General features: G+C 34.1%; 1 protein-coding gene across 3 annotated transcripts; it reads left to right on the top strand.

Annotated features, from left to right (window-relative positions):
- Positions 1 to 11417: 11417 nt before the first annotated feature.
- LOC130800521 (pto-interacting protein 1-like) lies at positions 11418 to 26407 on the top strand. Of its 3 annotated transcripts, none has more exons than XM_057664106.1 (9): positions 11418 to 11665; positions 17771 to 17875; positions 18333 to 18580; positions 18667 to 18793; positions 22563 to 22836; positions 24179 to 24311; positions 24403 to 24489; positions 25093 to 25212; positions 25296 to 26407. In XM_057664106.1, the coding sequence occupies exons 2-9, from the start codon at positions 17791 to 17793 to the stop codon at positions 25335 to 25337; spliced, it is 1116 nt and encodes a 371-aa protein (XP_057520089.1). In that variant the 5' UTR covers positions 11418 to 11665; positions 17771 to 17790; the 3' UTR covers positions 25338 to 26407. The 3 variants fall into 3 exon arrangements, with proteins under 3 accessions (XP_057520089.1, XP_057520091.1, XP_057520092.1); XM_057664108.1 differs by having other exon boundaries at positions 11418 to 11704; XM_057664109.1 differs by having other exon boundaries at positions 11445 to 11665; positions 25304 to 26407.
- Positions 26408 to 26517: the final 110 nt, after the last annotated feature.

Genomic DNA, 26517 nt, shown 5'->3' with positions numbered 1-26517 from the left:
AATTTTCGTAGTTGGGTCTCGCAAGAAAATGAATCTAGATAAATAAAAATCAATAAATTTTCGATTACTAAAATAAAGAGTTTCAAATTAAAATTACTATAATTGTATAAAAAAATAATTATATATATATATATATATATATATATATATATATATATATATATATATATATATATATATATATATATATATATATATATATATATATATATATATATATATATATATATATATATGTAGGATCAAATAAGAAGGATTTTAAAATGAGATGGGTGAGAAAGATTTTTGTTTGAATTTGTTTAGTTACCATATATACAAAAAAGGATACTATGTTATAAATTAAGAACATTTTAAAAATTATTTCATAGTTACCTTTTTGTGTAACATAGTTACTTTTACAATTATGAGTTTTTGGCTCAATTATGACTACAAATTTTTTTATTTTAATGAAATCAAGGGTGTAGAGTCCTTCTTACCCTTCTCATTTTCAATCTCTTCTCAATGGATCCCTCATATATATATATATATATATATATATATATATATATATATATATATATATATATATATATATATATATATATATATATATATATATATATATATATATATATATATATATATATATGTATATATATGTATATATATATATATATATGTATATATATATATATATGTATATATATATATATATATATATATATATATATATATATATATATATATATATATATATGTATATATATATATATGTATATATATATATATATATATATATATATATATATATATATATATATATATATATGTATATATATATATATGTATATATATATATATGTATATATATATATATGTATATATATATATATGTATATATATATATATGTATATATATATATATATATATGTATATATATATATATGTATATATATATATATATATATATATATATATATATATATATATATATATATATATATATATATATATATATATATAAACAAAACAAATGTGGGTTTCCTTGATTGGGCCTTGCTAAAATAATTTACGCTATAAAAAGAGAAAATTTGAAAAAATAAGACTTTTTAATAACTTTAGTCAAAAAAAATAAGCTTTGGCCAAACTTTATTCCCAAAATAAGGATCTTTGGCCCCAAATCTAGGCTTGGTATATAATCGTTGTTACTAATAGCGAGTATAAAGAAATGATCAAAAATTTAGTCAAGGTTAATGTCATTGTTACTAACAGCGACATATGGGATTGACTGGTCAACTTTAAATTCGCTGTTAGTAACTGCGACCTTATGCTGCCCTAAATATCAGCAGTCTTCTTCCTCCTTCTTCATTTCACGTAACTTCGTTTCAGCGCGCTAACCCACGAAAATTTCCCTCTTCTTTCCACCATTAAAATCAACTTCAATCCTTTAATTAATCTCATCAAATTCCAAGTTTCTACTGCTAATTAGTTTTGTCATCTTCCTACATTCACTTCAGGTATTAATTTTATTATTTTTTCTTTTTTCGATAATTTAGCTTTTATATTTCTTCATCAACTTTCACATAAATACAGGTTCATAAACTTGCAAATTACTGCTTCTTGGTGATCTATAGCTTATTAAGGTACCTTTTTATTATAAATTTTTTAGTTCTTTTTGTTTTTAAAAAGTATGTCATTTATAGTGCTCATTTACACTTAAACTCTATAAATATGTCAAATGTAGTTGTTATTTGCCATGATCTTCATAATGAGGTTGTTTATTCATGAATTTAATGTAGAAAATTTTTGAATTTAATGTAGAGAATGTTTGAATGCAAACCCTAAATTTGTAAATTATATATATATTTATGCAATCAATAATCAATGTTCCTTGTTTTTAAATGTTGTTATGAATGTTGTGAACTCTAGTTGTGAGAGTTGTTGAACAATGTACTTGTTTTCTTATGAACTTGATGGTGATGTTGATTTTGTACGTATTGTTGTATGTTTTTGGAATGGTTCAATTCGATCAAGCAGTAGCAATGTTAAGTATGTTGGGGGAAGACGTAAATTGTTTGCATGCAACTCAAACATGGATTTGAATGAATTTAAACATCTTATATGCTCTAAGATTGGCATTGACACTACAAGAAGTACTGTTAATGTAAGTTTTAAATACAGTATGAGTGGAGAATTGTAGCTCTTCCGTTTGAGGATGAGGAGGCTATAGATGCAATGTGGGAGTATTCAAAGTCTACCTCTATTCCTTCTTTAGAGTTATATGTAGAAGAGGTACCCCTAGGGAATCAAGATGTCAATGTTGTAGAAACAAATGCAGTCCTGAATGTAACTTCTTTTGCTCCTTCTCCTACGCCTTTCTCTACCCAAGAAACCCAAAATCCCATTATGCCATCTTCCTCTTCTCCTTCTGATGAACCCAATCAACTTGAACTTCAAGTCTCAAATGATGATACGATTAACTTAGAAGATACAAATGAGCCTTGGGATGATGTTAATAGTGAGAGTAATGAATTCGTTGAATCTCCTTTTGAGGACGATGTGGGTGTTGATTAGGAGGCTTTAGCTAATGACATGACCTTAGGCAATATTCCAATAATCGTTGCTCCTACACCTTATGCACTAGTTTCCCCTTTAGATGAACACATTGAGGACAACTCTTTGAGGCTCTAGCTAATGTGATACAACCTACACCGATGAAGGAGAGTTTCAAAAGGGTATGATGTTTGATAACAAGGATACCTTGTTGGATGCTGTTAGATTGTATCATATTCGTAGGAACATTGAGTACCGAACTGAGACTTCAAATCAAACTGTGCTTACCTTGAAGTGTAAGAGGGGGTGTGCCTGGAGGCTAAGGGCTAGGAAGAGCTACTATTCATCTACATGGGAAATTGTTACATATAAAGGGAAGCATGGGGGTTGTGTATTAAGTACTGAAAATGTGTCAGCTGGACACATTCATTTGACATCTTCCGTTATTAACAATGTTATAGAAATTGTGTTGTTGAAGACCCATCAATTAAGGTCTCTGTGGTGCGATAAATGGTGAAAGACCAATTTGGTGTCGAAGTGACCTATAAGCGGGCATGGTGTGCTAAACAACAAGCCCTTCTCTCCATCTATGGGACATGGGAAAACTCTTATCCTCTCCTTCCACGCTTCTTGAAAGCAATGCAAGTTTCTAACCCCGGGACTGTAGTTGAGTGGTTCTTTAAGGAAGATAATCATGTTGGTGTGTACGTCCTTCCTAGTATTAGAACTTTCCAGCGTGTGTTCTGGGCTTGTAAACCTAGTATTGAGGGGTTCAAGTATTGTGAACCCCTTATTGCCATTGATGGAACACACTTGTATGGTAAGTACCGCCATACATTATTAACTGCGATTGCTCAAGATGGAAACAAGTGAATCTTCCCGCTTGCCTTTGCTTTGGTAGAGAAAGAATGTATAGCTGCGTGGTCTTGGTTTATGGCGTGTATTCGTAACCATGTGATGCATAGTCCAAGTTTATGTGTTATTTCTGATAGACATACGGGCATTCTTGCAACCATGGAGGAGCCGGAATGGCAACCTCCAAATGCCCATCATAGGTTTTGCTTGCGGCATTTGTTAAGTAACTTCAACCGTCAAATGGGTAATGTGAAGTTGAAGAAGATGTATGGTAGGACTGCAAAGCAAAGACAACCACATAAGGTCATCTAGGGATTAAAGGCTATTGGTGTTGCCAAACGAGAAGCTCTTTTTTGGATTGATCAAGTTGGTGATATGTGTAAATGGTCAATATGTCATGATGGAGGTTATAGGTATGGTGTTACTAATACCAAGTTAGCCGAAGTATTCAATAACATGATGAAGGGTGTACGTTTCTTGCCTATAACTACACTTGTGGAATTCACCTTCTACCGTGTTAATGATTATTTTGTTAAAAGACGCGAGAATGCAAATGCATGGCTAATTGGGGGAAGTAAGTACACTTCACACGCCACAAGAATTATCACCCGTAACACTTCAAATGCATGACTACAGACGAGGCCTTTTTCAAGTTAAAAGACACTTATCGTATGTATTAAAAGACACTTGTAACAAACCCTCCATATATCACTTACCTTGTTCTCATGTTCTTGTCGTTTGTATTAAAAGACACTTATCGTATGAGTGTTTTGTGGACTCCTGCTACACTACCCAGAGCTATGTTAATACATATGAATCCATATTCATGTCGTTGATTGATAAGAGGTCATGGCCTCAAGGCCTCAATATACCAGTGTTGAGGTGATACACGATCCAGATCACATTCGTGGACTAGGAAGACTTAAGTCAAGGAGGATCACCAACGAGATGGACGAAGGGTCAAGGAGACGCAACGCTTGTCGACGGTGTGATAGTGAAGGTCACAACACAAGAACTTGCACGTCAAGGTAAACTGTATCATTATTTGAGTATAGAAACATAAAGATTATGGAAACAAATAAATAACATAAGTATACAATTTGAGTATTTCTTAAGTCTGTTACATATAATCATAACTACAACTAAATATTATTGAATTACAGTAGAGATGGATCCAGCAGCTCTAGGCCCTCGCAACCCTAGTGTGCTGACGATGCAGTCGGATTACAGGAGCAATGTACTATGGGATGTCTAGATTAGTTAACTTAATTTTTTAAATGTATATGCCTTAATACTTTAACTTTATTCTAATATAATCTTTGTGTTTAGGTGTCCGACATAGAGACTATATACACCAGACATCCCGACTCTGCTCCGTGGCAGATTGATGCACGGATCATTCTCTTCATTCAGCGAGCGAGGTTGTACGACTTTCACCTCATCGCTTATGGGAGAGTGAATCGAGATTTAGTTACGGCTTTAGTAGAGCGGTGGCGCCAAGAGACACATACATTCCACCTACCTCTAGGTGAAGTTACTATCACTTTACTTGACGTAGTTGTGCTTACACGGCTTCCCATCGAGGAACATGCCGTCTGTACCGTTGGACGATAACTCGATAGTTGGCGAGATATAGTTCATAGGGTCTTAGGAGTCCGACCTCCCCCAGAGGTATCCAAAGGAAGTGGGTTGCGCATGACATGGCTTGCGCAGAACTTCTCACACCTCCCTGAAGGTGTTGATGAGGCTATCTCTTATATCTAATTGGTGTTGTCTTGTTCTCCGACAAGACTGGCAACATGGTACAACTTTTGTACTTAACGTTGCTTAATGCGCCATGGGAGGTCATCTCCGGTTACAGCTGGGGTTCCGCAGCCCTAGGTTATCTGTACAGGAGACTATGTGACGTTTCACGGAAGAACGTGAAGGAGATCGTTGGGCCCCTAATTCTTTTCCAGGTAATACTAACTTTACATGTTATTGATTTGTTTCTTAATTTGTTCTTATGTTTCGTTTACTTACTTATATCTGTAACTCATAGCTTTGGGCGTGGGAGCACATTCTCATTGGGCAACCAATGAGGACTGTGGGACGTGGTGCATTTGCGCCACCAATTCTTCCACCACCAGATGTGCCATATGGATCGCGGTGGTCTTTTGATTGACGTACAAGGACTCACACGGGATTTGGCATGGGCTTCTATCGCGATCAATTCGATCTACTTCGAGCTAACCAGGTAAAGGCTTACTAGTCTTGTAACTATCACATTGCATAATTTATTAATTACATTTTCACGTGTAGTTTTGATGGGACCCTATCCTGCTGAGGCATACGCTGCATTGCCTCAGCACTCAGGGATATTGTCAGGGGCGTGGAGAGCATCTGTACCTTTGATATGCTTCGACATAGTCGAAGTGCATCTCCCTGAGCGCATACTGCGCCAATTTGGGATGGTACAGGGCATCCCGCCGCCTTGTGACATAGAGGCTGAGCTCCATCACAACTCACACAAGGGTCGGAAACCCAAGAACTGGTTGGAGATCAACTGGCGCCATATCGCTCGTTGGGATCACAGGCTAGAGCTGCTGGCCCAAGGTGCGCCGATCGATGCTGTAGGCGCACCTACTTCGGCGGATTACATGTCGTGGTTCCTCTCTATCACTCGTCGATGGATGACACCACGAGGTATCATCGCAGCCGCCCAGTTTGCTCCCGCAGCACCGACGATGACACAGTTTGTAAGTATTCTTCCATGTTGATTATTATCCATAGAACTTACATATTATAGATTTCACTAACTCCAAATTGAATGCAGGCACAGGGCATTGCAGCTGTCATCAGCTCCAGCTAGGAGGAGCCTGTACGGGAGATTGCCCAAGGCATACTCCTAGGTTCACAGTTTCAACACTTCATTCCAGAAGTCGCTGTGCCTGACACCACTATGGACGCTCAGGGGTCATCTCCTCATCATGCCAACGTTTATCTTGAGGAGGTAGACTTAACGTGCCCCGACTATAGTGTCGGGTCCTCACAGGGTGTTGGATTATCCCAGTATCAATCACCTACCCTACCCGAGCGTCATAAACCGTCACAGTTTGAGAGGGTACAGGAGGAGGATTAGCATTAGTATACTATTTTTATATATTAAACATTAGTAACATTTTGTATATATTAAATATTTGTAACATGTGGACTATTGTGTATATTTTGTAATATATATGTAGATGTGTATATGTTTATCGTATTATCACATGTTTATTATGAATGAAATGATGTTAATTACTCAGAGTTTTTGGCGATGAATCATTCCGCCAAGAGTTAAGTATGAATTTAATCAAATCAAACAGACAATCATATTCAAATAGAGAAAATGCTCTTGAAGATTCAACACAATTTCATTCATGTTCAACGAATCCATATCAAATTACATAGTTCATTTGTTAAGTTAAACCATCGCCGCTAATTTAGATTGCTTCTTAAACTTTCTTATAATCCTTTCAGTTTCTTCTTTCCTATGTGCCATATAATCTATTTGTCTCTTGAGATTAAATACCTCATGTTTAAGCTCTTGTTTTTCTTTTTCAAGCCGTATTATTAAGTCTTTCTGCCATTTGGTACCCTCCGGAGCAATCCATCTAAAGTATGTGCAACCTAATCCTTCAACCAAGTAGAAAGGACAAGCAACAAAATCACACCTAGGATCGATGTTGCTCCAATCTGTATTAATCTCAACTTCAGAACCACAATCACAAAGCTCTTCAATCGAATGCTCCTGTGACATCTATGGAACACATATGATATAGTAACATAAGTAAACATTCAAAAATAATATTAACATTTATAAATTGAGAATAATACTAACATATTACTTTATGTTACCTTCAAAATCGATTAACTAGAACAAGAATGATGGAGTTTGGATACAATGAAGTAGGGAAATGATGGAGTTATTTATAGAACATAATAACAATGGCTATTTTCAACTTCATAATGGCTATTTTTCAATTTTACAACGGCTAGTTTAAATCATACAAAAAAGTCAATAAAAGTCAAATATTTGTTCGCTGTTAGTAACAACGAACAGAGTCTAACCCGGTCAAACCAGGTCAAGCCTTTGTTCGCTGTTACTAACAACGAACAAATGTTTGACCTGGTTTGACCAGGTTTGCTGCTGTTCGCTGTTAGTAACAACGACTTCACACTTGACTAAATTTTTAACCATTTCCTTTAATTCGCTGTTAGTAACAGCGAGTATACACTAAGCCTAGCTTTGGAGCCAATGACGCTTATTTTGGGAAATAAGTTTGAACGAAGCTTATTTTTTGACTAAAGTTATTAAAAAAACTTTTTTTTTTTCAAATTTTCATAAAAAGATGGGTTAGGATTTTATTTTAAGTAAGATAGAAATTTGCCATACATTTTGAAAAGAAAAAACAGCACAAACCCTCCATCCCTCATTCCCTTCTTATTATTCCTGGTTGTGCCGCCCCAGCTGGCTACTGTGCCACCGCCACATGTAATAGACGCGCCTGCCATCCCTAGCTGTCGGCTATTGCTTGCTCCTCCCCACAACAGCCAGTACACACGGCTGTGACAACTGGTTTTGTGCAGCCCCTACCATTACAAGAACACCACCACCACAAATTCCACTTATTTCTCCTCCCTCTCCTTGTTCCATCCTTGTAAGCCATCTCACCTTCCTCTGATTGATTTTTTTTTTCTTGTTTTAGTTGGGATTTTTATCAAGTTTATGAGTCTTATGATGATTTTGTGTTATTTCTTTCTTTTATTTATTGAATCTTGTTACGAGTAATAGTTGGATTTATGAATTGAATATATTTATGAATTAAGGTTTAAAGTACGAATATAAATGATAGTTGTACTACTTTTTTGTTTAGGGATGTTTTATAACTTGAATAAATTGGTATGAGATTTGAATATGTGATTATATTGTGAATGGTGATAAATGTAGAATAGATGGTTGAATTTATTAGTCCTAAAGTGGGCGTTAATTGTCACTTGTGTTATTATAAAAAAAATGATGGTGGTTATTGTTTATATTATTGAGTATTATTGCTAGTTAATTATGTTACGATCGTAGCTATTAGAGTTGAATTTTATCGTTGTGGAAGTCGAAAGAAACTATTGTTATTATTGTTGCTAATTATTAGAGGAAGTGTTTCTTTTCATGTCCTTTGTCATCGTGAGTAATTTTGTATGTTGTAGTGAGTTATACGACAGCTTGAGGTTATCACTAACATCAACATTATTTTAAGTTATTAGTATTAGTGTTGTTGTACAAGTGTTATTAGTTGATGACATGACATGGTGATATGGTTTTATTACTCGAGTCCTATAGGTTTAAAGAAATGGTCTTAAAGTACACTTTGTTGTTATGAAAGCTTATTTGATCCTTGGTTTAGTGGATGTAAAAGCTTATTTGATTGTTGAGTTAATGTTATAACTTATGAACAAGTATAGATTGAGTAATGTGAATTGGTTTAGTATGCGTTAGAAAAAGTGGAAGTTACTTTGAATGGGTGAGTGATAGCTTGTTGTAGATGTTTGATGCTCTTGAGTGGAGACAAATAGGCTTATTAGTTCTACTTCAACCTTGTATAGGTTCCCAGTTCATAAGAGGAAGGTAAAACTTTAGTTGGGTGATTTTTGTCGTGCAATAACACCCAAAAACTAACCTTTATATGCAATTTCTTTTAAGACATTATTGTTTATTGTGATAATATGCATCGTATTGAAATTATGAGGTACTAGTGAGTAAACTTTATACGAAGAGCTATCGATTATGAAATTCTTAAGATTAGAATAGTTTAGAGAATAAGAGTGTTAGTAGAAGGCGGGGACCATCCCTTTATTTATTTAAGAATTGGATTATGTCTTCGAGTTAGAATGACTCCTTTATAGGTGGATTTCGTATTTCATTTGAGTTGTTCAGTGGGTTTTGGCAATCTGCTATCTCAGGGCACTCATTAATAGTAGAAAGCGAGAGTTATTCCCATTTGATTAAACATTAGATTGCAATTAGTTGGCGTGACTCAACTGGATTATATCCGATTGATTTAGTAGTCCCTTAAGTGAGATCCGACGGGATTACCGTATGGGGGGTATGAGCGTACTTTTGTTATTCGCCGTCGGGTGGCCGAATCCGCCCCTTGACCGAGGTGTTACCATGCGAGCTTTGCAAACCCCAATATGGTGGCCTTTTCACTAGATTGGTACCCCAGTGTGTCTTTTTCCCGAAGGTAGGATCCGAGAGGGTCAGCTGCAGGGGGTATGAGCTCATACTTTGCCATGGGCGCTGGATGGCCAATAAGGCCCTTGGCCTTGTCACTATGCCATAAAGTAGAGAAAAGATCCAGTACTCTTGAATATTCTTTGAGAGATTAGAAGTTCAGAAAGCAAATCGTGGATTAAATCGGAAGTGTTAGGTACAAGAGTAAAACCTTTATTGCCGTGCAATGTTATTGTTCTATTCACTTGTTCTGTGTATTTAACTGCTATAAGTTTGTCGATTACTGACGTGTACTGTTTTCAATGTTGATGGCCTGTCTTTGATGGCCTTACTATGACACGTTGATCTATGATCTTACATATAGCAACGGGGTTAACATAGATAGACATTGCAGGTGATGGAGCTTCTTTGCATTGCATATGGGGAGAAATGAGTGAGAATCTTGAAGTATACAATAATCTTGTTGTCTATATGTAGTTTCTTTTTAATTAAGTTGCCTATGTTCTAAGTTTGAGGTGCATGCCCTCCTTTGTATAAGTTAATTCTGCTGCATTGTTTTTATGGGTTGTATGATTTAAATAGTTTATTATTCTCTTTCTTTCTTCAATCTCAAGCGTTTACATTGAAACCACGATCTATGCTTATCATGTCAACCAAGAATTAGGTGATGATCATTCCGCCATGATATTCTGTTACAAGGCCGATGATGCCTCTTCTTTATTATGTTTTACTAATCGTTGTTTGTTAAATGCGTCCAACTTTAGGGCAGATGTTGCCGAAATTTACGCACAATCTTATATGGGAGTTTTCTAATTCCTTTAACTAAATCATCCAACTTAACTTTTATTTTTCCTTCTTTTAATATTTATTTTATATTTTATTTTTAATGTAACACTCGAATTTCCTACTTCCCCTGCGATTTTAGTTTCGTATATAGGATCAAAAATTCAGGAGTGTTACATAAATATACTTTTTTAGTAGGTGATAAAGGGATCAATTAAGAAAAATACGTTTTATAATTGACGAAGATAATGGATTTTGAAATACAAATATTTCAATTTATACATGAATTATTCTACAAAGGTAACTTTTTTATACATTACTATAAATATGCTTTTATATAAATTTTCAATATACTATGTATGGGATTCATAAGGGATGTTGACGATGATGATGATGTATAGTTTTCTTTTCTAGAATACATTTTACAAAATTTTATAAAATGAACCTTATTTATTCATTTAACTTGTGGCCCATATCATTAGGAACGAAATACACAATAGTTATCAACCAAAAGCTCCAACATCCTAAGGGGTGCAAGCAACTAGCTAGAGCAACTACACTAGAAAATTCAACATCAAAAGAAACTAGATAATTTTTTTGAAGACGCTTTTCATATCTAGTTTCACAAAAAAACCCAATTTGTTGCCCTTACAAAATTAAATCTATAGCTTATATTCTACGTGTTGATCATATGACACAAATATGACAAATACAATATCTACTACTCAAAGATTTTTTCCATTTAGCATTATTTCGGGAAAAATTGCATTATTAATAAGAAATGCACAAATTTTTAAATGAGAAGTCTCGTGATGAAATATCAACTCATATATACTTAATATGTTAAAGTGATCATTTATAATTTAAAAATAATTAATTATATAATTATACTAATTAAATAGGCCCCTTTCATTATAAGGCATACAAAATAAGTTTGAATACAAGTTGTAATGTATAAATATTTACATTGTTGATAAAAAAATGATTAGGCACAATTTTTTTTATTGTTAAAAATGAATATTCAACATTTCTATTTTAAGGATTGATAGGCCAGCAGCTATGTCCTAAAAACTAGCATGCCTAAAGACAAAAATTTATTCTCCTTGCAATATGGATATGGAGAAAATCGAGACCATAACGCTGAGAGGAACAATCAATTCTTTTTACAACAATATTCTCACCCTTTCTTCCGATCACTTCATCCGTGATCGGCCTGAGGTGTTCGGCGGGGCTATCATTTTCCGGCGAGTCTTCTCATCGTCTACTTTGTTAATTTTTTAATTGTATGTTCATTGATTTTATATTGAATCTACCACATGCATAATAAGAAACATTTTCGACATAAATAATAATTCTTCTCCATAGTTATTATTAAATTATCTTATGTGTGAATTGAAAAACAAAACAAAAGTCATAGTATATACTTTTAAGTTTTAATTTCGTCTAATTAATTTGTTTTTGTAACAAATAAAAGCTATTTATTGCATTTCTGTTGAACAAGTTTTTTTTTCTTTTTTTTTTTTTTTTGGTTCTTCATCAAACGTAAACTACAATTTTCGTTTCTTATTTTGGTTCACTTTTTTGTTGAAGTTTTTTTTTTTGGTTGTAAATTTGATGGATTTTGTTTATTTTGGTCTTTTCTTTCGTGTTGTTTGTTGCAATTTTAATTCTGGGTTTTTTGATGAAGGCACAATGCAAAAAAGTTTCTGTCCTAAAATTGATCTCTATTGCATTGTTAAGTTATATGGTGCAATTGTTTGGTGGATAGGAAATTTTTCTCAGAAATTAGCTTACCGATATTTTTTTGTGTTGTGTATGTAAAAATCTTTTGCGGTAAAGGTTTTGACATTGTTGTATGTAAAAATTTCATTTATGATGCCTTTTGGGCTGGAAATCTAAATGCTCTGTGATAAATAGGTTACTTTTCAGCTATACATCTCTGTGTAGGGATATTTTAGTGTTGATGAAAGGATTGGAGGGACAGGGATGATGATAGACTATGTTGTAGTGTTGAACTATTGAGACATTGTTATGGCCTTATTGGTGTTATTTTTTGAGTTTGGAAATGCAGAGTATGTGATACTCCTATTGAGGGCTTGAGGAAAAGTGAGTATTATTCATATCATATTATGCATGATATAGTACAAGAGAATCCCTTGATTGGGATAGAATAATCATCAATAAAATATAAAATAAAATAATATATACTAATGAAGAAACAACTTGATACACGTATCACACGGTCATTAAAAATTTTCCCGCCTTTTTTTATGATTAATAAGGAAACTTTTGATATTTGACTTAAATATTTAAGGAAACAATTAAGTTTATATTGTAAATAAATTAATAATTAAGTTTATGTTGTAAATAAATTAACAAGGAAACTTTTGATATTTGACTTAATATCATAACAAATACAAAGATTTAATAATTAAGTTTATGTTGTTAATAAATTAATTTTATAAAATAATATCATTATTCATACCACTAATTATTTTTAGCATCCGTGTTTTACACGGGAAGTCTATCTAGGTACATAATATTTACAATCTATTCTTGAATAAATCAAAATAATATTATTGACTAAATCTAAGTTAATTATTGAATACATGATATGTTGGTTAATATAAGGGAAGAATATATGGGATATTGTAGATATTATTTACTTGATATGCTCCCGCAAGATGGACGAGCCTACAATAAGGCCAATCTTGGAAAGCAAGTAATTGAACCTGCACCGTTGGAGGGGCTTGGTGAGGACATCTGCTAGTTGTTCATAACCACTAATATGTGTAACTCGAAAAGAGCCTGATCAAACCTTTTCCCGTTCATAATGGAAATCAAGTGGAAGATGCTTCAATCGAGATTTATCACGGGTTTGGTTAAGTAATGTATGGCACTGAGGTTATCACAAAAAATAGTCAGTGTGATCGCAGATTTGTAGCCTAGTTCGAACAGGAGTGATGTGACCCATTCAAGTTCCATTGTGGTAGAGGCCACACATTTGAATTCAGCTTTGGTGGACGAACGTGCTAAGGTACGTTGCACGTTGGCGTTTAGAGCTACAAGCAATGGGGTTCGAGCCAAGGTAGCTACGATAATTATCCTTGTCACCCGCCTAATCGACATCTTAGTATGCATGGAGATGTAGTGGGGAGTTTCTCCGAATTAATAGTCTGTGACACATACTACCATGAAGATAACGAAGTATTCTTTTTAGAGCATGCATGTGAGGCTCTGTGGGGGCGGTGCATGAATTGACAGGCTTTGTTGACAATAAAGGCAACATCGGGACGGGTGAGAGCAAGGTATTATAAGGCACAAGGTGCTCGGTAGGTTGTGGGATTAGGGAGGGGGGTGGGTATCATTAGTGAGGATTATAGAAGTAGAAGGATGAAGAGGAGTTGAAACGGGTTTGGTGTTTAGCATTTGGGCGCGATGTAGAATGTCATGAATATATTTGCTTTGAGATAAGAAGAGACCTTGAGGATGGGGAATGACTTCAGCTCCGAGAAAGTAAGAAAGAGCACCGAGATCCTTGAGTGAAAATTGAGTAGACAAAGTTTGAGTGAAGGTGTTGAGATGAGTAGAATTTTCTCCAGTGACTATAATGTCGTCGACATAGACAATGAGGTATAAGGGTGTCGAGGTGGTGTTGAGGATGATTAGAGAGGAATTAGAGAGGGTAGGTTTGAAACCATTAGACATAAGGAAAGTGCGGAGCTCATCATACCAAGTGTGACTAGCTTGTTTGAGGCCATAAACGGCTTTTTGTAGCTTGCAAACGTGGTCAATGAAGCCGGGAGGTTGGCTCATGTAAACATCCTCCGTTAGAGTCCTTGGAGAAAGGCATTGTTGATGTCAAGTTGACGAAGAGACCATCCTTTGGAAATGGCAATAGAGAGAATGACCTAAACTGGTCCTCTCTAATTCTTCCTTCTGTTGCACATCCTGCCGCCACTCCTCTCCTCTTCTGCATAAGCTACCATTCTTCAGCATAAAGTGTCATCGAATCTTATTACAACTCAACTCCATATATATAAATAAATCTAATTCTTCTGCCGCAGCTTTTCAATGGCTGACGACGAAGCTACCATTCCCACTAACTTATTTTATTAATTCAATTTTTATTTAATTTTTAATCATGAACAGTTAAAGATAATAAGAATTATATCAGTGCTTTGTATACCATTTAGAAGCAAATGGGCCACTCTAAAAGAATGGAGTGGTTATGTATATATATATATATATATATATATATATATATATATATATATATATATATATATATGGAGGGAAGAATAACAGGGTGGTGGTAGAGTTTGATGATAGGATCAAGTTCTTGGGTTCTTTGAATTTGAGCGAAGTAAAAGCATAAGACTGAAGAGTGATATGAGATTGATGATTTAAGTCTAGAACATATGTTCCATTAATCAGATGAAAAGCTTCTGTTGAATAATGTAGGCTTGTCTGTTGACAGAAGTGTTTGTTTTTTGGAGTATATATATATGAGTCTAAGTTTAAGTAGCTGGGAAGGATCTGACCCGTGTTGTAATTTTTGCTCATCAAAGGGAATTCATCTGTTTAAATCCATTTACTTTTCGTAAATCCTATCAACCGTTTTGCTGCTATGAATATATGATCAGAACAGTCCATATGTGCTTTCTACATGAACTTTACCAATTAGTAGCTATTTTTGTTAATTGTATATTAACTGTCAATTTGGAATCTGAATTTGAAATGTATGTTCCTTATTGTCATTCTTTTTAGTGTAATTGCATAAATCATAAAAAATGCTTTGGTTCGTTTACTCCCTTGAGGTTGTGAGTTGTGTAACTGTTAACCAGGTATGTGGCATTTCATGTTAATCATTCTGGAGTCATATTGTAGGTAATCATTGAGGTTTGGGCTTGTGGGTGTTAAGTTGAGCTTTTGAAATAATCTCTTTATTTCTGAAATCTATGTTTCTTATTGAAAAGCAAGCTGATCATGTACCTCTATATGAACTAGATACATAACAGGATGTTATCAGGCCTATCGCTGTGGGGTGTGTACTTCTATTCTCTCCATCCCTCTTCCCCATCATTCAAGAGTGAATACAGTTCTTCATCATCTGCGACATGTTTTGACGTTCCATGGCCATTAATGGTCCTAACTTCAAGAGGTTGTGATAGAGATCAATAGAAATAAATTTGGCTTTTAATTGTATGGGCAGAATCGAAACCTCTGATATTATAAGGCTATGAATATGTAATTCCAACCCTCAAAACCCTATCAAGGAAGAAGCCACATGGTCTCATTGGGGTAATGAGATGTTGTTTGTAGTTAAAGTGTAGAACATTGTGTTTTGCTGCTTCTTTTTAGAGAGATTATCCACTACTTTCCTTCAGTATTACAAATTTTGGTTCTTAGTTTTCAGTTAGTAGTTTGTAAACACTTACATTATATTTGGATAGGAGGAAATGGTGGGAAAGGAAAGGGAGGAAAATGGAGGGATTGCTTTTCCCCATTTGGATACCGATAGGGGAAGGGAGGAAAACGGAGGGAGGGAATCAGATGGAAAAACTCCTTCACATTTTAAACTAAACAAATTCTTTCAACTTTGAAAGATTTGGAAGGAAAACACACCAAGCTCCCGTCCTCTCCCTTTCCCTTCTTTCCCCTCCCCTCCCGTCCCTTCTTTTGCTTCCAAATATGTTTTCCAAACGTATTCTTAAGGAGTTTGAGTTTCTAAAGGGATAATGCTTGAAAGCTTGACTATAAATTACTTTACACAACCTATTTTTCTGGTAGTGGGTAAATTTCATTGTGAATGTCTTGAATTAGAGAAATTGAAAATGTGCGTTAGAACATGTTCAAGTCGTGAAGATTTTTTTTATTATGCTTGGCTAAGTGAAAGGAATAGTTTCATTGGAATGCTAAGGGAAAGTAACTTAATTTGATAAGCTTGCTATAGCTTTCAGCTAGATAATTTGGAGTAAATAAACATAAGTTTATATTTTTTTTAATGGGCTATTTTAAGGTGGTAAGCATAAGCTTGCAATAGCTTTCTTCTACTAAGCATTCAAAATTTATTTGAGGTTGGGATGCCTATTGTCCACTATGGTATAAAGCTAATTAATAATTTTTTATTGTGTGTTCATAGATAAGTATTAAGTCTCTTCATTTACTTGTAATATGTAAATTTCAACTATGATTTCTAATGAATGTTTGGTGCCGGTGAATATACTGTCGTTATATTTTTTATTTGTTTATTTTTGATTTTTGACTCTGGTGTAAAAATAACGAACTTATACTCGTCATATTGCTCTTGTGTCTACCTAGATCTGTGTTACTTTAGGTGTCACTTACCTTGAAATCAATGAAATATGGAATTCTGTCATAAAAGAATTTGAGATATAACCAATTTTAGGTGGTAAGTTACATCGTTGTTATGGGCTTTCCATAGGAGGCATCTTATTTATTTGGATATAATTTTTGATGAGGTATTTATGCTACATTGTTTCTCCTTCATTTTAGCTAGATTGAAGTTTTTTTGTCTATGGTGAGTTACTTAGGTTCTCGGATTTCCATTTTTTCTTTTGGACAAAGTGTGAAAGTGTAAAATGACAGTGGATCTCTGATGTACTTTGAATTTTCAATTTCGGTAAACGAGGTTGTAACCCGTAGTGATGTAGTTGAGAGCAGGTATTTTTGACAATTTTTTTCTAAATTATGTCACTTATAAATATCCAAGGTCCCCAGATGTCAAGTTTTAGCTGGAGACCTTTTAAATTTGATAGTTTTAGCTGGAGACCTTTTAAATTTGATAGTTTTTGTAAATTTTTATGTTTTTATATGTTAATCGCATAAGTGCAAGGATAATTAGTAATAATAATATCGAATAATGATGCAGTACTTGACATTATGATGCTCATTTTATTTTCCTTTTTTGATTGCACGAGTTTAGGATCCTTTGTATGAGTATCTCTTCTTTTACCCAATAGATATATATCAAGTGTATACCAGCTCTGTTAAATTTGAAGCATTTAATATCATAAGGCAACATCATCTCACCTATCCTTTGTTTTATGGGTCATTGTTGTGTTCATTACATGCTAATTGTGCTATTTTTATCTTAAATTTCATGTCTTGGCATGGATGTTGTGTTAAATGTAAGTGCTGCGTGCTATAACATTATACTTGTTAAAAATCCTCGTTACTCTTTAGATTTGAGATATGTTTGTCACTTGAGATACTACTGTTGTTAGTGGCTGTTTTCTTGCTTTTCCGTTTGTTTAGAAGTAGTTATTTAATCTCGAAGCATTGATTTTCTCCTAAGCCAAATCGTTTGATGCATAATTATGTAGATTTGTGAAAGGGAGAGAATATGAGCTGCTTTGGCTGTTTTGGAGGAGGTGCGTACCATAGAACCGCACATAATGGAGGTGGTTACATGCCCCAAAACATGGGAGGTAATTCAATTATATAGCATGCTTGTGTTTGTTGTAATGGAGTCTTCTGCTTGTATAATTTAGAACAATCGATATCATATATGCCGCAGAGGTACTTCAAGCCTGAGTGGAAGTGAGGAAATAGTCAATTAGAGTTCTTTTAATATTTTGAACAGCTATATTATGCAATATCATTATTAATTCATACTGTTCCCGATTTCTCATCGTAAAACATTGTAAAATTGTAACCCACTGTTGTTAGTCCTTACTTGACTCTTCATTTTAAGATGTAACATACAGAGTAGCAGTTGAACTCTGTATATCTGCAACTATGTCAATAGTTGTTTCGAGTGTGCATGTGTGTGACTTGTATCATGAGGAGATGGTGTAGGACATTCCTTGGTCTGTTTTACTTTTCAACGATCTCTTTCTGACCTGTTTATAATTTCTTTTTGGTTCGTTTTGACTTACGTTGTAGGGAGAGATGGAAGTTATCAGTTAATCGATAATGCCCCTCGCAAATCACCAATGATAGTCCAGCCTATAGCTGTTCCTGAAATTCCCATAGATGAACTAAGGGAAATTACAGAAAACTATGGGTCCAATGCTTTAATAGGAGAGGGATCATATGGTAGAGTATATTATGGAGTGCTTAAAAACGGACTTTCTGCAGCAATTAAAAAATTAGATGCCAGTAAGCAACCAGATGATGAATTCTTAGCTCAGGTAGAACAGTACCAATCTTACTGAAGTTTTGACCGACTATTTTTCTTCATAGTATCTAACTACTAATGTGACCTTTCTATTTGTAGGTTTCCATGGTTTCAAGGCTAAAACATGAAAATTTTGTCGAACTTCTTGGTTATTGTGTCGATGGCAACCACCGTATTCTTGCCTATGAGTTTGCATCAATTGGATCTTTGCATGATATCCTTCATGGTAAGCTGGAGCTTGTATCCTATGGAGTCTAAAGGCATTCAGTACTATGATTTTTTGTCATCTCTTTATAGTTTTCTGTAGTGAATATCCAGATTGGTTTCCTTTTTTTTTGTGCATGGAATTTTGGGTTTATCTTATTGTAACACCCTCAGAATAGGCCGAACTTTATAAAACACCTTTAGTGAAAAACATGAGCCAAAAACCTACTCATGGGAGTGTTACCGCCACATCTATTTCTAATAAAATAAATGTAAGGCTTAACGACTAAGAAATAACTTAATAACTTTAAATCCAACAAATGGTCTTACAACATAAGAAAAGACTGAAACGCAATCTATGTTCATATAAAATTTAAACAACTTAAGGAAAAATTTAAACTGAAATACGACTCTAATAAAAGCTATGTTTCTAGGTGATCCTCACTCCATGATTCCCACGTGATCATAACCTGCAACAAATAATGCAAGAGAAAACAAGGGAAAATTTCCCAAAATCAAGAAATTGAGTAATTCCAACTCCATCCCATAAAACAATTAAGTTTGAAAATTATTTAAGAAAATTAAACATAATTTGAGTTGAAATTAATTTTGGAAAATAATATGAAGCTAAGTAAAAAAAAAAATCAATTTATGAAAACAATATAAATAATGTTACATAAACCAATTAATTTGTTTGATATTTATCAATGACAACACATATATCTAGTTATTAGTTTGAGGGAACAAGAACGCCAGTAGGCCGAGGCTTTACCCCTAGACCTACTTCATCAAGAGGTCGTCACCCAAAATAATTCAAGGCCAGCAGAGTAGTCTCAGGCAACCCTAGTGTGCACACGCCTTCTACTTGTATCACAACAAATAGAAGGAAGACCAAACATCATATTAAGTAGCAAAAATAATAACTTGTCGGTAGCTATACTAACCAAACAGGGCAACCTGTTCATCACTCTTATACTTGGATCACAACAAATATAAGAGCTTCATTTCCCTCGTGTTTTACTTTACGTGATTTAATATATTTTAATAATTAGTCGCGAACACACAAACATATAATCAAACTTACATTATACATTTTATTTTATGATCATAAATTTTCCCAATAAATATATCTCAATAATATTCAATTGCAATATTAATATCATAAATATTTCTCTTTAAAGTTAAACCGTATCTAGTTTCATTATCAAAAAAATAATATAAATTTTATCAAAAATAGTAATTATAAATTCAAGTTTGACAAAAATAATAGTAAATATAAATTGAGAATATATAAAACATAATATGATACAAAACAATGTCATATCAAATCATGCATCCTATTTAAACACATTAATTATCACTTAGCACATAACACTAACGGGATAGTCCTAATTAGATGGACATTGAGAATTATCTTGTCACACGATCCTAGACAAACGTACGCTCCTAATAATCTCTGTCTACGAATCCGCCGTCTACACGATAAAATAATATATCTCAAATTAATACTCCAATTAACCAATAAATAAATTAAAAGATTCTCGTTTTATATATATTTAAAATGGCAGTTTCAAAAAAGTAATTAGAAATTTTAAGAGTAGTACATAAAGAAAAGGAGAAAGGTTAAAACAATAATATGATTAAAAGGATTAAAAAGAAAAGAAAAAAAATAAGAAAAAGAAAAGTAAAAAGAAAAGTTAAACTTGGGAAAAATGGAATTGGGCAATACAGAATCCAACCCACGAAAAGAAAGGGAAAGAAGAGAGAGAAGGAGAAAGGGAGAAGGAAGAAGAAGAAGGCTGCCAGCCGGCGGTGGCTCCGGTGGTATCCCGGTGATCGCCGTATCGCCGGAAAACTAAGCTCAGAAAAATTATATATATATATATATATATATATATATATATATATATATATATATATATATATATATATATATATATATATATATATATTCTTCAAATAAAAAGATGAGTGTTTTTCAATTAGTAGTATAAATTTTTAGGTTTTGAATATGAAAACCCCTAACAAATAGATGAAATTCATACCTTTAATATTGAAGTTTTTTTGCCAAAATCGCTACGATGTTAAGAACTTAAATGAACGATACAAACAACAATGAACAAAACAATGTTTGATAATGTAAACTAAGCAAAGAGATACAAAGATTTAAGGAGGTTCACCCAATGATGGCTACATTCTCCGTCGTGTGTAGTTTCTGTTTATATTATATCCATGGAGTATAAAATACTCTTACAAATGAAATATTACAATTGTGTAAGAGATAAAAACAAAAGGCTATGTGTTTGGCTTAGGGGTTGTGTTTGATGTGTTTTTGAGTGAGTATGAGATCTCTATATATAGTACTAAGTACATTAATGTCAATTGCTCACTGAATACAAGATTAATATTGAATAATGAATGATATGAAACAGTTCCAAGAACTTGAAAGGTCGAAAAACAACATCCTAGGCACATCAGAGGATCCGCTCGACCGAAACAGAGAGCTCGCTCGGTCGAGTGGCTCAGTCGAGCGAGCTACAGACACCTTCTGAATGCATTCTGTCTGACCGCTCGACCAACCAAGAAAACTTGCTCGGTCGAGCGACTATCAGGCTACCTTTGTCAGAATTCTGCTCGAGCAAGCATTTATCAAAGCCCTTTGCACTTCTTTATTAATCATCATTAACACCAATAATTCCCATGAATATTCTTCCACAATAAATCACATTTAAACACTACAATCATTAAGTTAACAACTTAATCTCCCACATTATCACACCCATTGGATTCCAAACCCAAGAGTCATAAATGAATGCACTCATCAAATGTGCACTCAAGTCACATAATTCATAAAAAATATCAAAATCTTGTCTTTTCTTGATTGAATTTTAAGCAATTGGAAGATGGAGGAAGTAGTTTGTAAGAGAAAAAGAGAGTGTGAGTAATAATATGTGAATGAATTAAGGGTAATTGGCTTAATTTATAGTGGGTAAATGAGGTTAGTTATAAGATTTAGAGGGAGAAGTGGGAAGTTATTTGTTAATGGGTTTTTTTTAATTAAATTTCTGAATTTTTTTTATATTTATTATTATTATTATTATTATTATTATTATTATTATTATTATTTTTTTTTTTTTTTTTTAAAAAAAAAAACCGGATGTTACATAGTGTAATACCCCAGATTTAGCTTGAAAAGGGATTGATAGACTACTTATATCAACAAGGTGTATCTTCTTTTCATGGTAGCCCATTTGCTAAGAACTCCACAATTAAGCGTGCTTGGTGTGGAGCAATCTTAGGATGGGTGACCTCATGGGAAGTTTTCTCGGGCGCACATAAGTAAGGCCAAAGTGCTCTGAAAAGACTTGTGTTGATTTGTGGGGCTACTTTACGGTCTCCATGAGTAGTCACCGGCGGTCTGAGAGGCAGGGGTGTTAGTGTGTTACACTTATCTAAGAAATTTTCACCTCTTGATTTTTATGACTAAGCTGCATTCTATGCCTTTTTTTTTTAATGTGAAGATTATGTATGTTGTTTTATATGTTGCCGATGGTCTTTATTTCATGGGGGTGCTTCTAGAAATGCAAGCTCTTAACTGTTCTTTTTTAGGAGTTTGAAGAAATGGTGCTTAGTTTGTCTACCTTTGAAACATTTGTTTTTTGTGAAGTGCATGGAATAGATAATTTATCCTCCCAGCAGCTTGGTAAAACTAGGAGAATATTTATCTTAACTCTGACCTGTATAGTTTCACCAATTTTTTTTTGTATTGATGCTACATATCTGCTGTCTAGGGAAGAAGGGTGTGAAAGGAGCACAACCTGGACCTGTTTTGTCATGGGCACAACGGGTAAAAATTGCATTTAGTGCTGCAAGGGGGCTTGAGTTCTTGCATGAGAAGGCAGTTCCCCACATTATTCACCGTGATATCAAGTCTTGTAACATACTGCTCTTTGAGGACGATGTTGCTAAGATTGGTGATTTTGATCTGTCAAATGAAGCTCCTGACATGGCAGCACGACTTCATTCTACTAGGGTTCTTGGAACGTTTGGCTATCATGCTCCCGAGTAAGCACTACTACCTAATTCCTTTTTCTTTGATTTGGAGTTTCTCATTTGCCTTCAAATGATCTTGTCAACATTTTTCACTAACCAAACAAAGATTACTGCTGACTAGTGTATATAAGAGTGAGGTGGGGTGGTTAAAGTTTTAACAAAACAATGGTCATAGGATCAAATCCTATTGATCATATTTTTTCTCCTTTCTTTCTCTTTCCAAAGCAACCAAACTTAAACATCTTGTCGTTTCCCTACTCTTTTTCCATATTAACTTAATTTTCTAACTCTGTTCTCACACGTTTTGTTCTGTATGTCCGCTGCTGATTGTTTTATTCATATTTATCTACAACCATTCATAATAAAGAAAATGGTCTGGACAATCAAATTGTGTGGTTAAGATTAAAAGTGAAAGAAAATTAGAGATATGTGGATAAGAACTAAAGAAATTGGTTGGGACATTAACCATAATAGAAATGTTGCAAAGTAAAAGAGACTAACCAAAATAGAAATATTGACAAACTCATGGGAACAGAGGGTAAAAGTTAAGTAACCTTTGAAAGAGAATAGCTCGGACCCAACAATGGTAGAATTATGACTAAAAATTGAGTGAAAAACAGAGAATGAACAAGAGAGCAACAAACAATCAACACAATGTGTTTATGAGGTATCAATGGATACCTCCCCTTCAAATAAAGTATCTTATCATTAATATAAACTCAATTACACTAATGACTCAACTTACAATAGTCAAGAGCTCACTCTTACCCATAAAGGTTTCACCTTTAATGGTGAAACTCCACAAATGGCACTAATTCAAAGAAAACACTCTAATGGCCATTGCCGTAGCTTCTCTAATGTATTTGTCTTTTCTCTTACTTCTAGTGATGTTGTAAGGCTCCCTTATATAGCCTAGCACATATTAGAAGCCCTAGGACCAAACCCTTGAAGACCAAGGAAATCTCGCAACAAAACAAAATACGCGATATTTGGGCCTCTGATAAGCCGCTCGACCGAGCCTCCTTTGCTCGACTAGTCGAGCGAACCATCAGGACCTTCTGATCTTCCCCCTGTATCTTGCTCGATCGAGCAAGCCTGCTCGACAGATCGAGCGCCCCTTTAGTAGCTTCTGGCTGCTGCTGCCTTGCTCAAGTAACCATCGTCACCTCGAGCCTTGTCTTGACCAATGCATCTCTTATACACCGTACTCGTGTTCTTCGTTGCACCATCATCATGGCACCCCGAAGACCCTCCACACAAGGGTAATTTGGTGCTTGCACTAACACTCTTGCATCCAGCGAGAATAATTCACTCTCGAACTTCTCTTATTTTTGATGTAGAACTATTTTCATAGGTATGCAATGACTGGGCAGCTGAACTCCAAGAGCGATGTGTACAGCTTTGGTGTTGTCTTACTTGAGCTACTCACTGGTCGTAAACCTGTTGATCATACCTTACCTCGTGGACAACAAAGCCTTGTGACATGGGTACTTGCTATTTCGTTATATACTCTGATTTATGACTTCGATTTTGCTTCTATGACTCGTAATTACAAGTCATGAAAACTTATTATGTTAGGCTACACCTAAACTCAGTGAAGATAAAGTAAAGCAGTGTATTGATCCGAGACTCAATGGAGAATACCCTCCTAAGGCTGTCGCAAAGGTATGCATCTTTTCCATGCCTCGTTCAAGTTATGCTTGTAATTCTTTTGTACTTTTTGTCAAATGTTTGCGGTAAGACACGAATTGTTGATTGAGGCACTTTGTTTCACTAGCATCTATAACAAGTATTAGTAAATTTATGTAACCCAAATGAAAGTGAAGTAATTGTCAAGGAACCAACTCAACCAAAAGCTTACGCTTATGGTTTAGGCCCCAGAATATGTTATATACTCTAACATCCCCTCATACGAGAGCCTTTCGGCTATAAGTGTGGATGCAACACAGACCCTCTTCATACCACGTGGTAAATATATCGCATTAAATGAGGGGTAGTTGAGATTCGAACATGTGACCTCTTATCACGCTGGCTTTTGATACCAAGTCAAAGAACCAATACAACCAAAAGCTTAAGCTTATGGTTGAGGCCCTAAAATATGTTATATACTCTAACAGTAATACATAGTTTTGCAATTCAATTATTTTACTTTATTTGTGAATGCACTAGCTTTTATTGATGGAAACAATTCAGTTTGGTAAAATTTCGACAAAGAAAATAACTTAATTCTGGAATGCCATATGATACTACCTTGGGTCATCCATACAGATGGCTGCAATTGCTGCGTTGTGCATACAATATGAAGCTGATTTCCGGCCAAACATGAGCATCATCGTCAAGGCACTGCAACCTCTGTCGAATGCTGCACGATATGCCGTCAGACATGATGTAAAATCTTGAACATTCTGATCCTTCCTCTTCATCCATATCTTCTACTCTAAACATGTGCGTATGGTTTATGTTTATACAAGGTATACAGAGAAGTAAATATCCGGAAGATGGGTGAATTCTAAATGTGTGCAGTGTTCTAATTCGATTGGAAAAGCAGTGATTTGTTGTTCATAATGCCAAATTTGTGACTACTTCATTGATCCTGTTGTCTGGAAGTTGCTGTCACATTGTTTTAGGGCATACCCTTCTATTGATCCAATAGTTCATTGTTTGATATCTTGTATTATTTATGTGTGGTGTAATATACAATAATATTAATGCATCTGGACTTATAAACTCAAAGCAAAGTGGGATAAAAGCCTACCCTTGGAGTGTATAAAAAGAAGCTACTCAAAACAACAACTATAATGCTGAAGTCTTAATCATAATGATTATGATATATATTGACTATGTTAGCAAAAAAAATTGCTACTATAATGATTATATTGGGTTTGGTTCTATTACATTATCATGATGAAGTATAAACTAACACTATTATCCTTTCATTATTATCGTTTTTGTTAAAAAGTAACTATCTGAATTTCTATTTTACCCTTAATTTATTCTCACTTTAAATATTACTATTTTCGTTTTCTATTGAAGTTCACACAAGAAATCTTCATGGAAATTAAGAAAAATAAAATCTTTTAGATATTTCATTGAATAATAAATTGATTAAGGAAAAGTGGGGATCATAAACATTTAAAAAATATTAAAAAAAGTTAGTGGAAAAAATATAGGGACCATAACATATTAAAAAATGTTTTAAAAAGTTAGCGGGAAATATATGAGGATAATAAAAAATATAAAAATAAAGTTAGGGGAACATATATAAGGGCTATAAGTAATATTAAAATATGTGATATAAACAAAAATGATTTTTATAGGAACAACAATTAGAATATCCTAAAATGACAAATAAGAACTTCTTTAAGAAATAGAGAGAGTAACTTTTATCTACTATTATAGGGGTACTATAGATATTATGCCTTTTACAATGACATTTCTTAAAACTTGTGCCAAAAGACAGTGTTACAAGTAAGTAGGACGACAATGTTTAAGAAAGCAGTGTTGCAAGGAAATAAGGTGTTCAAAAGATACTCGACGACCCGATATTCACACGACTTTGTAACAAAATCCTATTTAACCCGATTTAAAATTAAATTTACAATTATATAAAAATCAATATACATTTAAAACCCGATTTTATACTGATTCAACACACCTAATATAAAATCAACCAAATGGACTGAATGAACCTCT

The sequence above is a fragment of the Amaranthus tricolor genome, chromosome 14 (genome assembly GCF_026212465.1).
Source record: "Amaranthus tricolor cultivar Red isolate AtriRed21 chromosome 14, ASM2621246v1, whole genome shotgun sequence".
NCBI classification, from domain to species: Eukaryota; Viridiplantae; Streptophyta; class Magnoliopsida; order Caryophyllales; family Amaranthaceae; genus Amaranthus; species Amaranthus tricolor.
This window is presented reverse-complemented; position numbering and strand designations above follow the sequence as displayed.